This window comes from Terrapene carolina, unplaced genomic scaffold (assembly GCF_002925995.2).
Source record: "Terrapene carolina triunguis isolate 2854851 unplaced genomic scaffold, T_m_triunguis-2.0 Scaffold69, whole genome shotgun sequence".
In the NCBI taxonomy this organism is placed as follows: Eukaryota; Metazoa; Chordata; order Testudines; family Emydidae; genus Terrapene; species Terrapene triunguis.
The window spans coordinates 36,121,257-36,137,680 of NW_020664420.1; the positions used below are offsets into that span (position 1 = coordinate 36,121,257).

The 16,424-nt window shown below is 40.0% G+C and overlaps 1 protein-coding gene across 1 annotated transcript in view; it reads left to right on the forward strand.

Annotated features, from left to right (window-relative positions):
• The window catches only part of SERINC5 (serine incorporator 5), a 42,944-nt gene extending 35,692 nt beyond the window's left edge, over nucleotides 1-7,252 (forward strand). Inside the window, exons 10-12 of the mRNA XM_029910917.1 lie at nucleotides 267-306; nucleotides 1,128-1,275; nucleotides 1,602-7,252. Of these exons, the coding sequence (XP_029766777.1) occupies nucleotides 267-306; nucleotides 1,128-1,275; nucleotides 1,602-1,749 (336 nt within the window). The 3' untranslated portion in view covers nucleotides 1,750-7,252. The remainder of the gene's footprint in view (nucleotides 1-266; nucleotides 307-1,127; nucleotides 1,276-1,601) is intronic.
• Nucleotides 7,253-16,424: the final 9,172 nt, after the last annotated feature.

The window sequence follows — 16,424 nt, forward strand, 5'->3', positions numbered from 1 at the left end:
GATACGTGCAGTATATTTCTCCATAAATGGTTAATTGATACCAAGACTTGCAAAGTAGGTGCCTAACTTCCAAAAGTTCTATTGCTGTAAATTGCTTGGTTATTCCTGATTGAGGCTTTAGCTGTGTTGTCTGTTGCAAATATACAAAGCAATGTTTTTATAAGTTAGTATTTGTAATTTAGGCACAATAGGCTGACTTAATCTGCTGTTCTATTTCTCTGTTGTTGCATGAAACCTCTTTTTTGTTAACTTTGTCTGCCTTGTAGGTAGCTCGTTGCTGCTTTTGCTGTGCACCCGATGGAGATGGTAACTATGCATTCCTTATATATTTTGCTTAGCATTGCTTGTGCCGTTTTAGCCCAAACCACAAGAGTATAACCAAGGCAAGGCCCAGTATATACAGAGGTGCATGTGTCCTGAATTCTGTGGAAATTGAAACTTCTTCAGCAGCATGAAATGCATTGGAAAAAATATTCAAAAACTAAGACCACTCTGGAATGCTTAATTTTATATATTTATTTTTAAAATCTATACAATTTTCTGTCATTTAAAAATATTTAAATACTTTCCCATTCCATCCTTGTGTGGTTAATCTCTCTTTTTGCATTATATGAAATAAAAAAAGCGTGAAAGGGGAGTAGCTGCTCTTAACATACTTTCAAAGGGGTGTGTCCTGCTGTCACTGCCAGATTTGTGTGCTCAGCATTCTGTGCTCTTCTCCTGTATTGAGCCTTTGCTCTCTGCCTGGGTGTAGGAACAACAACAAATGGAGTACCAATTGTTGCCCCCTCTGTCAGAAGACCCAGTGGTGTTGGGACTCTCACTTTGGTATCAGCAAGGGAGTACTCCATGGACTGAGACCAATATAAAGTGAGGAAGCTCAGGATCCTGTGATCAAGTTAAACACCTGAATTCATGACAGCACTTAAACATATGCTTAAATTCCATTCACTTCAATGCGACTTAAGGATGTGCCTGAAGTCAAGAGCATGCTTAAGTTTTCTGCTGGATAAGGATATTGAACTGAATTGGGCCTAAAATTGTTCATTTTAATTAGATCCATAGGATATTAACTCTACCACTGTTTCCATTCTTGTGTGAAACAACTTCTTGTTCCCTGTTCCCAGCTGACACCGAAGAGCATGTTGAAGAAAGGGGCGGTCAGACTGTAATTTATGATGAAAAGAGAGGCACAGTATACAGCTATGCTTACTTCCACTTCGTTTTCTTCTTGGCTTCTCTCTATGTGATGATGACAGTAACTCACTGGTTCAAGTAAGTAAACTTCAAGGTGGAAAAATCTTAACATTCATGTAGTGTTACTGGATGGCTCTCAATGTGGGAGTATGGTTGAAATACCCAAAACTGGAGCAGTTGCATCTTGCCTCCTGGTTGAGAGAGGGAGAGACTATGCAGGTCTGTCCTGGCTGTTACCAGAACAGGCTCAAAGAGCTGTTCACCTGTTCCTAGGTTCAAAATTAGGTTGCTTGAGGTCAGTAATTGTCTCAAAATGAGTAGAGGGAAACACACTCATTGTTCCTATTTTAGATGTAACCGCTTACTGGATTTCTTGTCACCTTTTCCCTTCATCTCTTTAACAGTTATGAAGGTGCTGAGATTGAAAAATTCTTCAGTGGAACCTGGTCCATCTTCTGGATTAAGATGGTGTCATGTTGGGTGTGTGTCCTACTCTACCTATGGACTCTTGTAGCACCTCTCTGCTGTCCAACCCGACAATTCTCAGTGTGAGAATTCACAAGCGCTATTCTGTTACAAATACATCAGTCACTTCGATGGAGAAATAAGTCTATCATCAGGTGTCTTAACGTGCTGGTTAGTTACCTCTTGTCAGATGAAACTATAGATCTGAAGAATTCCTCTTTTTTTAACCATTTTTTTTTAACTGTCTGAACAAAAATGGAGCTCCAGGGAACAAATCTATTCAAAGACAGTGTTGCAACACTGATGCAGAAGGGTGGGGAAAATATGGGTAATGTTACATAAACTGGAATAAATAAAACAGTTGTAGAATAACTGACAATCTGACTTTATTGGCAAGAAGAGCAAAACCAAACATAGTGCAAAGTGTATCTTTTCCTCCTGTGGAATGTCAGATATCTTGTAACAAAAAGAAATGTATTCGTTTTTATACTTTTCATTACTGATGCAATTGATGATGATGATTCAGATTCAAACTATCCTTTTATACTGCACACAAGTCTTGATACCTGTCTCCAGATAACTTTCTCCACAAATGCACCTGAAGTACTACTTTAGTAGTAGAAAACGAGTAAACGTTTGACTGGGGTGGAGTAGGGCAATGTATCTGCTCAAAGGTTTCTAAATATATTAAATTACTCAATATATTAAGTTATTACAAATATGGAATGATAGAGAAACATACCAATGGCAATAGAAATATTTATTATGTAAACTGAAAGGCACCTTTTTAAGTACAATTGATCATATGAAGCTCTAGGAGACCTATATCTGAAATATTCAGAGATGCTAAATATTGTAAAAGGAAATGCTGTTAGTCTTTTTTTTAAATTCAAATTTCTACAGATGCTAAATAGTTGTGTAATTCAAAACAGACCCAATTATCAGCAAAATGTGAAAGCTGCATGTGTAGTTTAAACTATCATAATGGAGCTCCTGAGGGATTTGTTTTGCAAGCGGTAACTGAGTGCAAACTGCCCAGTCTGTACAGGGATATTATGCATAGTACATTCTTTATTAAAGAAAAATCACAATGTGTTCCACACAAACAAAGGAAATTCTTAGCAAATATAGGGAAACATTGCTCAACATCTTTAACCTTAAAAATGAGTGCTGAGTATTATTTTTGTCCTCAACATTTTTACCCACATTTAAAGGTTTCCCTCAGACTTCAACCTCAAATTTTCACTACTAATTTCCTAATACTTTAAAGTTGGGATATGGCCAGGAAAGGAACTATGTAAACTGGCATCACCTCATTCAATATGTCTGCTTCGTGGGTATTTAGAGTTGTGCACTTTTTTGGGAAAAATATTTTTCTACTTCTTTACTCCAGCTAGCTATAATGGCACAGCAGTGCTAGGAGAGTGTGAGCGAAATTCTGTTCTGGTGACACATCATTAACAGATTGGCCTGTTAACTTCCATATGGAGACTCTTCCCAGCAAGTTAAATAATTTTTTAATATGACTGGAATAAACATGATCAGGAGATTACTGAGCCAATAAACATGAACCCCTCATTGCCATTATTAGTTAGTTTTCCTGGTTAGAACTACTCTTTAAATAGATCAGTTATTCAGTAGGTAAATTAAAAAGAAAACTAATATGAATCCTTCTGAATTTCAGTAGATTTGAAACTAACCTATTCATACCAGTTTGTCAAATTAAAATAAAAACAAAGAAAGAAAGAGAGAAAACTATCCACTTTGATATGACTGTGCTGTCTGTCGAACTACAAAAAGTTAGTGAGCTTTACATCTCTGCTGGCCAGAAGAAGGGAATGGGTGAGAGGGGATGGATCACTTGATTACCTGTTCTGTTCATTCCCTCTGAAGCACCTGGTATTGGCCAATGTTGGAAGACTGAATACTGGGCTAGATGGATCTTTGGTCTGACCCAGTATGGCATTCCTATGTTCATCATCCTTTTACTTGGACCCTTTCTTTAGGAATTGAATTCTTGTAGCATAATGTGTTAAAAGAAAAAACTCCACATGATCCTGATGCAGATAGATGGTCTATTAACACATTATCGTGCCTTCATTGTTCTGTATTGCAATAATTATGGTAGTTCTATTACTGCCATATTACTTGGCACCTACTATGATAGATTTGTTCTGTTAATGCTATCTTTAGTACTTCTAACATGCATATTACTGGCATCTGTGCACTGAGGGGTGAAATGGAGAATTCTGGTTCCTGGCTTTAGCAGGAGTTAGATGCAGATTTTTATACCCAGGGTATAGGTACCCTCTTTCGTCAGCTTATTGTTTGACTTTCCTTTTCTCCCAGGTCCTTTCCCTAAACAACCCATACAAAAACAAAATGTACCATCCAGTGCTAGCTTCCAGTATTGCTTTTTAACAAGTCAGTAAAACAGTTTGCTTAATGCTAAGGAACCATCATTGAAATAAAGAGCAGAAATAAACCTTTCCCCTATGCTACTGGGGGAAGGTAATGGGTGCTCCTGTGCCCCCTAAAGACCTCTCAGGTAAAAGGTTTCTGGGCTTTCTCCTTGGAGCCAGAGGGGCAGGAAGTGACTGTCTCATTCTGGGGTCTGAGTTGAACTGATATGGCTCTGCAAGGGTTGAATTACTCCCAAACCCTGCACATCCTCCTTCCTCAAGCAAACTCTGCAGAGTTTGCAAAATCCTATAAACTTATGCTACTAACCCCACTGTTCCCAGGGGCTTAGATATCCATCAGAATCCCCTCTATGTTGAAAACTGATGTGTGGGTTTCTTTGGTATGGCCATGAATCTTTCCCCATTCTCTCACCCACACCTCAACACCACTTCAGCTTAAATAAGTTTTGCTGTTATGTTACAATGGTGAACAAATAGTTTTCTGGGTTTTGATTGATTATGCTTCCATTATGAAGGCTCTGATCCTGCACGGAGACCTCACACCTGTTTAGAGTCCCATTTGAAATCTGAAATAAAGCAAGAGAGAGAGGCCCATGAGATAACTAGGGGTCATCTTGCCCAAATTGTAACGTTTACTGTGAGAAGAACAGGAAAAGCTACAGCATCAAGCAAATTGTATAGAACGTTCAGATTCATTGTAATTAAAAAAAAAAATAGAGATTTATTTTTTCAAATGAGAAGAAATTATCGCTAGTGTTTAGCCAGTCAAGAGAGCTGATAAGCAAATTTGGATTTTCAGTTTCTGATTTGTATAATTATTATAGGTTTTTCAAACTGTTTTGATTTGGTTTTAGGACTCTGAACCACAATCGAGGTACAATCCAGAAAATCTGAATGAAATTCCCTAATGTTCAAATATCTGTAAGTGTAGTATTGAGGTGTCATATACATCTATGGTCTGAAAAACAAGTGTATTAAAATACTAATGTTTTTGTGACTCTATTATGGCTTAACTCCTTCAGGTATCTTTTAAAATGTGTATTGGCCAAGGCATCCACTAATAGTGACTCTATGCATAGGCAGTATCTGTATACAAAAAAAAAAATCCTTATGTACATACTGCATGCTCATTGTAGTTCAGTTTATGCAGGGCAATAGCTGTTTTGCATGGAGGAAATGATGGCCGCATAAGGAAAAAAGAGGCACCAGTCATTCTTCCTCCTCCAGCACTTGCTTCCCTGAGTCCACCACACAGGCCCATCTCACAAAGTACATGTGCATAGGGTTTGTAGAATTTGGGTAGGATGCAGAGGGAGCAGTGGAGGATGACTCTACACTGCATTATCCCACTCCAAACTAACATTGTGTGAGCCATGCTACCAGAAGGAGAAGGCCCAGAGAGTAACTTGCAGAGGCTGTCCCTTTATACAGATGTCCAAGATCCATTTGGATCACCGGACATCTGTGCAGATGGAAAGCTGTGCCTGTTTCCACCGGCTGAAGAAGATGACATCACCTTGAGTCTCCTTTAGTGTAGGCCCGTGGAGTTTCCTCAATGATGTATTCCCTCCTGCAGGCCAGGGGAATATTAGGAGCCTTAGTGTAGTTTTTTTTTAAAAAAAACCTCTACTGTGAACTTCCTATTGACAGCTATTTGTATGGTTCCTAAAGTCACGTGTCGGGGTCTGTCACAATTCAGACTATCCAGCTCATTGATCATTATCTGCTCAGGTGAACATGCATTTTTAAAAGTGCCTATTATACATACCTCTGCCATAAATAAATAATTCAGTTGAGACTGAAACTGGACGAACTGAACTGAGCCTATGATTCAATGGTGCTGCCTCATACATCACCTCTGACCTTAAGATGCACTAATACTTACTGTGCATATGAAAGACTCCTGGTATTTTGAATCTATACTTGACAAAATTCTGTGGTAGGACTCTGATGCAGGCTACTGCTCTGTAGTGATCAGGAATAGGAGATGCTCTGGAAAGACTTTTTAAAGGATGGAATGAGAAGTCTCTAGTGTCTAATGCTTCAGTGTTATAAAATGCTTGTGATGAGTCATGTATTAGGACAATAGCTAAATAAGAGCAGAACTTTATCTCCCCGTGCATTTATTGTGTAAGCTAGTTAACCGTACCCACTTGATCTTGCTTACATCTGGTAGACACCCAGTGCTCTCTTTTGCCCTGGCATGTGCTTTGTATATATCTTTGTTCTTTTGACTTATTGTGGAACTTATGGGTTGTGTTAGTCTGCCTTTTAAAATTTGCAAGAATCTTGAAAGCTACCCACTTTCACAAGGAGTTTTTTCCACCTCTGAGAATGGGGAGCATATTACTGTTAATGGGCAAAACCCATTCTTCCTTTGTTCCTCCTTCCAGAAGTCCATTCCAGTTTAATTTGTATTTAAATTAAAAGGCTGGCTCAAGTCTTATTTCAAGAAGGCCTCTTGTATTGGAGGAAACATGGTTTTGCTTTGCAGTAAGTTTGTGTTTTGTTGAGATTTCCATTTACTTCAAATACTACATTGGTTCTGAATAATTTTTTCTTCCTTCCTGCTGCACTTCTGCTTGAGCCTGCAGCAAACTTTCATTCCTTTGTTTGTGTCAGTAATGACCATGAAAGCAATTGTGGGAGCCCAAATTCCCTCCAATTAGAAGTCAAGGTGACTTTGGAGAGAGCAAGCCTTCGAACCCAAATAGCTGGATTAGCAAACGAGGCCAAAAACACTTATAAGGACCAAGTGAAAGGCAAATGGACTTGTCTGTGCTCCACTTTCCTACAGTGTAATAGTTCCTCAAAGTAGTCAGGCTCCATGAGCAGGCAGATGCTGGGAAATGTAAAAGTAAATTGTGCTCACATTTGAAAGGACTGCACCATTTTATATGCTAAGCTTTGAACTCTTTAAATCACTTCATACTTCAATAATTTCAATTGAAATTTGGATTGGCTTTTTAAAAATATTAAGTAAATTACTTATATATTTAATTTTGTTAAAGCTTTACTGTGGTAGTCTGGATTTTCAAGTATACCCATCAAGGAACTAAAACAGTGGAGAGTGATTAAGATGAATCACTCCGGTTGCAAACACCTCCGGAGAGGTACCAACCCCTGGGGATGTTTGCATGCACTGGTTCAAACTGGGTTCCCAACAGACACAGGGCTTTTGGCATAAAAAGTCTGAGTTTAAATTGACACAGGGCCTTTCTAATCCAGAAAACAGGACCTTCCGTCCAAAGACGGCCCAACCCTCGCAGAAAGGTTGGAGAAATCTTGGCTTAATAGGACCCCCATAAGACTACTGGTGACCTCTGGAAAGTTTTTTAGCATGTGTATAGGATGCGTATAGCATGTTTTTGTATGTTTTCTCTGTAATGCTTTTACCCTAAGAATAAATGTGCTTTGCTTTATGAAGGATGGTTGGTAACACTGTTGTAGCCCTTGTAGAAAGGTTAACTGGTCAGACATGCTGGGGAAATCACAGCGTGGTGCAGAGGGAAGAACTCCACACCTAACCTCTCAGTCTGGATGGAAAGCGACACCGTTGTCCATGGAAGGTGACAGCTGGAAGTCTGAAACTTTAAGCTGGTGCCCTTGAGGAAGACTGGGGGTGCGGAGGAGCATTTAACTCCGAAACTGTGACAGATCGTGCCAATCAGGAAAGCAGTAGCACCATCATGCAAAAGTTTAGTCTCCGGCAGCACTTTATTTCCAATCAATGCGTCAGGAGAATGTAGGCAATTGGAATGTAATTACCCTGCTTGTAACTTGGCGAGGACACCAGGGCTATCAGCACGTTTCAAAAACTGACTGGAAGCTTTAATCATATCAGTAACAAAACAGTCCACTGACTTTCCTAATTATTTCTAACACTCTAAGCTATTCGGTTTTTCTCCAAAACAGGATTGTAAAACAAATTATTGGGACCCCTCATATGCATCTTTCATATGGTAAACTAGCAAAATTATCTGCAACTGAGGCTTGATAGTACTTACAATGTCCTCACTTTAGTCTTAATTTTTGGTCTCCACAAATATTTGTGTCTCTCTTCCTCTGTCTGTGGGTCCTTGTTTTGTTAGCCTTCTCTCTCCTTGGTATCTTAAGAAAATATAAGCAACTGAAAACTGGCCAGATTCCTACTCCTAGTTCCTAAAATTGGGAAATGTTTTCAATGATAGTAAACAGCAAAGTTTCTTAATTTGTACCTGGTGATCTCTTCTCTTTGGGACTTGAAAGTAAAATGGGGATCAGTTCTAGTATTCAAAACAGCAGACCCACCTACTTTTTGCCTCTATGCTAAAATTATCTTTCTGATCTCTGTAAAGCAGAATCTAGCCCTTGTGCTCCGGAACCTCCTGAAGGAGGAAAATGCATCATGAATGCAGTGGAATTTTATTCTCTTAATATTCTGGTTTTTAAAGTATTGTGTAAACATTGTCTACACTGGTGCTTCACTTGCCTCTGTAAAAGGGAATCCCAGGGACCATACATTTTAAAGGCCTTGACTTTTTTATATTTCTGACTGCCAACTGTCCAATCCCTTGTTAATATGCATTATTGTATTTCCCGCATCTGAAATGGAAATGCCCAGAAATGAGGCATATCTGTGTATCCCAGATATGTCAGTTGGAACAGAACACTTGGCTTGGATTAGTGAGGACTGTCATGATGATTCAATCTCTAACATGGGAGGAAGCTTTCTAGCTTGGAAGTAGACCTTAAACCCACTAACCTTACTAATAGTTATGGTTTTTAATGTGACTTAAAGCTTTTCCACATCTGTCAATGTATTATAAAACACAGTTTGAAGTTATTTCAAACATATTGACTTATTTCCCCAAGTTGTTTTTCCTGCTCTGACTACTGTCGATCATAAGCCATTTGCACAAATCTCTTAACTGCTGTTGTCAGTCTTGAAATCTTTTCAGCATTTTAACAAGGCTTTAGAAGTTCTGATAAGTCAAAGATGGGGGGTGCAGTCCTGTAGTTGTATGTTCGCCAAAGAATTCTCAATCCGAAGCTTAGACAAATTTTGGAAAACATGTAATGTTACTCATACCTTAATTTTATTTTTCTCCTAATGAAATATATCCAGATGCTTAGATGTTATTGGGCAGTATTTGTGAGCCTGACGTGAAGAAAATTAATTTGTTAGAGATACTTTCAGCTTGAGTCTAGTACCAAAATTTAGAATATAAAACTCCAGAAAATATTTACAAGAAATGTAATAAGGTCCATTGTACTGCTTTATTTACCACAAATTGAAGTTTAATTTTCCATGCCATTTCCAAAAATGGGATGCAAAATATCCGAAACTTTAAACATTTTTTTAAAAATATTTTAAAATGTTTAAAAAAGACTAAAGTTTTTTAATAATATTTCAAATAAGCTTTTTTATCTCTTGGTGTACTTTTTTTTTTTTTTAAATTTGTATTCCAATAACATGGATGTTGGCTAGTTTAAGCTTATTTAACTGTTTGTTTGTGAATGTTATGATCTCTAGCAACTTTAAGACTGTTTTGAAGTTTGTAAGCTGTTAATGATTTCAGAATTTAAAAACAATTTCTTAATTGTAAAATCAACTGTAAAGTTGTCTTTTTAAAGCATGTTAATGGGTTTTCAAGAAACATTTCTTTGATATGTTGAGTGTAAGTTGTTATAGTTTTAATGTTTATTAGACCAATAAAGTTCTGCCTGTTTGAAATGTTTTACATGTACAAAGTTTTTTTGTTTTGTTTTTTTAATTAAATTACACAGATTTCTAAAAGTTTGTATTGTATTTAGTTCTTTGGTAGATACATATTTAGGGCATAACTGGCTGAGGAAAATTTCATTTTTATTAAAGATTTTTTGTTTGGGAATTTCTGAAGTCTGTCCTGCAGTAATGTATGGACTTCATAGCTATTGCCAGGTATATGAGCTGGTCTGTTTATCTGTTAGACATGTGACATTCACTCATGCTCCACCAGAATATGATCTGATAGTCATGACAGATTTGTCAGTGGAATCTGGTCAAATGATTGTCAAATGAATGACTATGAGATTGCAATTACAATGCCCTTCTTTTGAAACAGTGTTTTTAGCTTATACGTGTGTGCGAAGTAGGTGCTGATATAATCCTTTTAAAGATGGGTAGGCCGAAGCAGAGTGATTCACTTAACCCAAGATTGCACAACAAATCAATCATAAAACTGAACCTAGAAAACAGAGTTCTACTTCACAGTTCTATCCAGACTGCCATATTCCTACGTCTAAAGGCTACCTCTAAAACTGAACAGAAACCACGCTGCTCACTATTTAGTAACATTTTCTGGTCTGTACAGTTTTTGTACCACTAACTATATTGACTATATAGGAACAGTTAAAACAGTAGTGGGATGTTGGCGCGCGAGAGTTGTGCTTTAACTCACTTCTTTAAACTGCTATAGCTACAACCATACACAAACTCTGTCGATATTCTAAGATACCTGCATTTTGATTTCTTCTCTTTTTGTAGTGTGTTCTGATTGCCTTTTCTGGCCAATATTATTCACCCACTCCTCTGCCTGGCTACTTGGCAGAACATTTTTCATGATTGAATAGATCCTGTGCATCCGTGATGGGCTAAGCTGAGCAAGTGAGTGCTTCCCAAAGGAGAATGTGAAAAGAACAGGTCTGTACCAGGACCTTTAGTAAGGGAAGAGTTTTGATTTGCAGATCCAGGGCTTGATCCTGCCCTGGCATAGATCATCCCTGAAAATGGCCCCTGTGCAAAGGAACCTTTCTGGCTAGCAGAGAGCTGTGGTGAAGGCGCTACACCAGCCCCACTCCAGTTCCAATTCAATCCCTGGTCTGCCTCCTATGCCAGGAATTGGGAGTGCATTGCACTATTGATATTCTCTGTTCTCCAGGAACCAGAGGGATCCATGGGAAGCAGAGAATAAGGCAGAGCACTAGGCTACTCTAACTTAGGCCCTTCCCAGCCCTGGTGTGCCTGCCTCCAGAGTGTGGTGAGCACAAAGGGTGAATGCCTCAAGCATAGGAATAGAGTAACAATCAGTCTTTGGGGTCTCAAGGCTGTGGCAGCACAGCTCTCTTGAATGTGGGGTGCCTGTAGATGTCCAGGTGTAGCCTAGCTTACTCTTTTTCTAACTGAACATTTCTAGCCTCCTTCATTGCAATGAGAGCTTTAAAAATATCCCTAATGTTCAGTTTGTCATGCTAGCTTTTCCTACAGTTGGCCTTCTGGTCCCATGAAGCCGATGGCCACGGCTCCTTCAATTCTTTGGCGAGCTCCTAAATATTTTGTGGGGGCAATGCTGCCGGGTCTGCCCTGGTGGTGACAGGGCTGCTGTGAGATCCCGCTCAGATCTTCTCATTCTGACTCTGATGCTACTTCTGAGGCCTTGTTGAAGTCACTTAATCTCTTGGTCTTGTTTCTAACTGTAAAATGGGGGGTATATCAACTTTTCTTGTGGGGTGCTGGGATGGTCTTTGCTGTCTTGTTTCCCCAAGCCATCCTGTCTAAACTGTTCTTCCTTTCTAATTTGTCTTCTGTACTCTTTCTAATTGCAGTTGGTGGCTGAGGGAAGCAACTGCTGACTTCAGAACGTGAAGCCTTGCTGAAGAAAATAGTACAATTCTGTTAACTCCTGTTTAGTGCCAGCCAACTGAGTGCTTTCCACCTCTGCTCCCATCATCACTTGCATCTGTTTGAGCATGTCCTACCTGCACACTGCCCCTTGGTGCCTGTCACATACTTGTATGGACCCACTAGGTGTCATTACTGCTGCATCAACAACAATATGAGACTAAATCGAGCTGCTGGCTCTTGTACTGAAGCTGTTCTTGTAGTAGATCAAAGGGAATGGTAACATTTAACCCCTAGAATATTTATACCAAGGAGGAATGTAATTTTTCGAGGCCATCAAAGGCAGAATTTTGCTGTTGCAGCTATGTAGCCACCAAGAAATGTATTGCATTTCATATAACCCAACTTGCAGCCCGGCACAACTTCTTTCCCAAGCTAAGCGCAATGATACTAACCCTCATTTTACTGACGACAGCCCTGAGGGCTAAATTAGGGACATAACCCCTTCCTAGCCCCCTGCTATGTCTACGCTACAAAATTATGTTGACCTAACTTATATTGGCATACAGCCACCGCAGTTATTAAATTGCTTGTGTGCGTGCACACTTGGCTCCTTGTGTCAGTAGTGTGTGTTCTCACCAGGAGCGCTTGTGTCAATTGTATTGTCACTGGGGGCCAATGTGGGATGGCTCCTGGAGGCCAGTAACAGTTGACATAAGCAACGTGTGTCTACACTGACCCTGTCTCGATCTAATTACATTGACCGTGACGCTATGCCGATCAGGGAGGTGGTGTTACTAAATCGGCACAGAGGCACTTAGGTCAACGGGAGCCAAATTTAAGTGAAGACACTTCCACAACTAGGTCGATGCAAGGCAGCTCATGTCCGCCTAACCCTGTAGTGTAGATCAGGCCTTGGTGTCTGTGGTTAGCTTGGAAAGAAGTGCCACACTGCATGCTGGGGTGCTGTGCAACAAGTTCCTTTATGACTATACTGTTGCATCAGCAGAATTTTTTGCCTCTGATTGCCAGGAAAGATAACACTCCCCCTTGGTATGAACATGCTGATTAAATGTTCTCATTCCCATTGAGCTGTACTACACTAACAGCTGCAGTACAAAGTCTCTGAAGCCGCTTTTAATTTAGTAAGTATTCATTAAGAAAAATATTTATTTTGGCTTTGCTTGTCTGTGCAAACATGGCAATAATCTGAAAACTATGGAACTGTAACAGTGGAGAGGTTATTAGTACCCTTAATTACTGGTCAGTGTTGGGACCCATATTTCCAGCTATAAACACTCCCTGCCCTCTTCTCCATTTTGCAAGAGACAAGACCCTGCGCTGGATGGAATTTCCCTAAGCAGCATATTTCAAATTTCCCCTGAATTTGTGAAACCAAGAGTTTTTCCTTACTTCCCATTTTCAAACCAAATAACATGGTATCAGTTGTGAGAAATGTCTTTAATTTTCAGCTATTTTCCTCTTGGGGAAAATCTGGAAAAATAAACACTTTCTTCAAAGTCATATTTTTGTGACAGATGCCTGCACCATAGTTAATACCATGACTGAACAGCGGGGAGACAGTCAAGCACAGCTAGAAAAACTTTTAACCAAAGCTTTTTGACAAAACGTTAATGCAAACTGATCTAGCTGATGTAACAGAGTAGCTGGTGAAAGCACTAATGGCAGCCCAAAGTATTCAAAACCTTGAGTCAGACCTCAAAATCATGATTGGCTTAAATCATGACGGGTTTTTAAAAAAAAAAATACATTCTGTAGGTTTTATTTGCCTTGTTTGCGCCTTTAGGGTGTACTCCAATCACATTTTCAAAGTTTGTCTCTACAACTATGAGTTATGGCACTTATAGGGGTTATAGTGGATCACAAATTGTATTTGAGTCAACAAGGTGATGCAGTTGTCATATGTAAGACACAGGAGGTAGTTGTCATGCTTTACTTGGCACTGGTGAGGCCTCAGCTGGAGTGGTGTGTCCAGTTCTGGGTGCCGCACTTTAGGAAAGATGTGAACAAATTGGAGGGAGTCCATAGGACAGCAACAAAAATGATAAAAGGTTTAGGAAAGCTGATCTCTGAGGAAAGGTTAAAAAAAATCTGTGCATGTTCAGTCTTTAGTAAAGACTGAGGAGGGACCTGATAGCAGTTTTCTAATATGTTAAGGTCTGTAGTAAAGAGAGTGGTGATCAGTTGTTCTCTATGTGCAGTGAAGGTAGGACAAGAAACAATGGGCTTAATCTGAAGCCAGGGAGATTTAGGTTAGATAGCAGGAGAAACTTTCTAACTATAAGGATAGTTAAGCAGTGAAGTAGGTTACCAAAGGAGGCTGTAGAATCCCTGTCATTGATAGTCTCTTAGAACAGGTTAAACACCTGTCAGGGATGGTCTAGGTATACTTGGTCCTGCCTCAGCATGGGGGGGCTGCTAGATAACCTCTCAAGGTCCCTTCCTGCCCTACATTTCTAGGATTCTATGAGGGCTAGAAACTTACCATCTCTAAATGAAAGCTGAGATTCTCATGGAATCTCTTGACCCCTGGAGCTTCAAGAAAAGCATGAACTATCATGAGACCTGATAAAATCGTGAGTTGGCAACGCTTTGAAACTCAAGGCTTATGATGACTACCTCTTGACATTTTAAACTTAAATACAAAACCAAGTAGCAGGCTATGTTTGAGATGTGTGAAAAAGTTTGGCGTTTGTGGGCCTGTGGTGGCTTAGCTGGAGGAACTTACAGAAATGGTAGGGAAGAAGGGCCAAACTTCCACAAGTAGTAGTGTACTGTTTCCTCTGCAAAAGTTAGTAAATATAATACTAAAAAGATGCAAATGTCAGTTCTCTTGTGAAGAGAGATTGTGCCAAATATGGAGACTAACTCAGTCCTTTAAGTGTAAAACGGGGATTCTAATTCTTCACTGCAAAATCTCAGTGCAGCCTTACCTCTGAATTTACTACTGCTATTTCCAGAATTCTGCATATTCCTATTAAAGAGAAATCCTGGCTGCTTTGGTTTGATGATTTGTACTTAATCTTCCTTGAAGGTCTGTGGGGAACTGAAGCTTCTGACATTTATTTGCAGTGGTATTTTACCATTTGTCATGTTAATGAAAGAGTTAACAAATAACTTGTGGCACTGACCATGAGATCTTTGATCCTGGGGTAATCACATGGTGGCCATCTGAGAACGCGAAGTGCTTTCCAGGGGGTAGTTTCATTTAAGTAGAACTTACCCTCGCAACACCCATGTGAGAAAAATGATTAGGCCCATTTTACAGATGTGGAACTGTAACTTGGATTTTAACTTGCCAAAGGTATAAGACAGGAATACAACTCAGATCTCCTGACTCATTCTGAGTTTTATCCACAGAACCATCCTTCATCCTTTAAAACTGAAAGAAGGTTTCAGCATTTCCACTTTGATGCAAAGGTTGGAAGAATGAAAGTGGGGAAAATAATTCTGCTGCCCAAGTAGGAAAGCAAATTCTTCATTTGTCCTGCTGCACTTGCCCAACTTCATATCATCCCCGTGCTCTGTTTAACTTCTCAAGCCTGCAACGGTGCAGTCAGAAAGTTCCCCTCTCATTTTTCTTCCCCAAATAAGCATTGGGTATTGCTGGCAGAATGCAGACAGGGTGATGCAAGTTTTTAAGTTGGTATTAGTGCCCAAATCGGCAACCAAATCCCAGCAATCAGTGTCCATAATACATCCTCCTGGTAGCTTCAGCTGTAGATTTTAATCTTCATGTCTCCTGTGAAAACTTTTGTGCAGTGTTGCTGATGCAGAATTCCTGCCACATTCCACCCCACTGACGGCAACTTTTCCATGGCTGTGTATTTGCAAGTCTGGGTAGTTACATGGCCATGGATTTGAATCCTCAGATTTCTCTCAAGGGGAATAAAAATCACCATCTGCATAGGTCTGTGAATTCATTAAGGAAGAGCGTCTGTACGGACTTGAAGAGTAGAAAGCCCTGCACTAGGTATTGTAGGGCGTGGGATCTAGGAGACTAGCCCCATTCTGAGGAAAATGCTATTGGTGTGCTAACTTTTAGGCTACTAGGGGACTAATTTTCCTTGGTGTAACTCTGAGGCCAATCCAGATAAATTTGGCCTGGTGGCAAATCTCCAAAGACGATGGTATAAGCGCCAAAGTAGCTCAGTTGCTGTGTCCTGTGGCAGCATCACGAGTGGCTAAACAGTCCGGTTCTCGAATGGCAGTCCTTGCCACAAATAGTGCAGGCATGAAGTGCACCGCCAGAGGATGAAGCTGGCGCACTAGTGCTTGAGGCCAGCTGTGCTTTCTCTCTCAGCCACATCTCTTCAGCCTCTGACTCCCTGGCATAGCGCAGGACTCCAACATAGCCAGTTGCTAGCTGCATCTCCCCAGATTGTGGGGTTGATGACAAAAGTTTTCAAATCCTTCTTGCAAACGTCCTTGAGCCTGAGCTTTGGTTGGCCCAGTAGTTTTGGCATCGCAAGTTCTCCACAGAGGAGATCCTTTGGAATGCATCCATAGTCCATCCAGTGAACAGATGACCAAGCTAAGGGAGACATCTGTGTTTGTGTGTAGTGACTAGACTTGGCAATTTTGCTTTCTGAGGTGTCAGAAACTTTGTTTTTTCACGAGTGGAAAGTGTTTTGCTTTCCTTCATGCCTGCTGCAAGTGGGCCAGGTCTCATCACCATATAGCAGCATGCTCAAAAGGCATAGCTGGTAGATCTGTATCCTGATGTTCAATGTTAG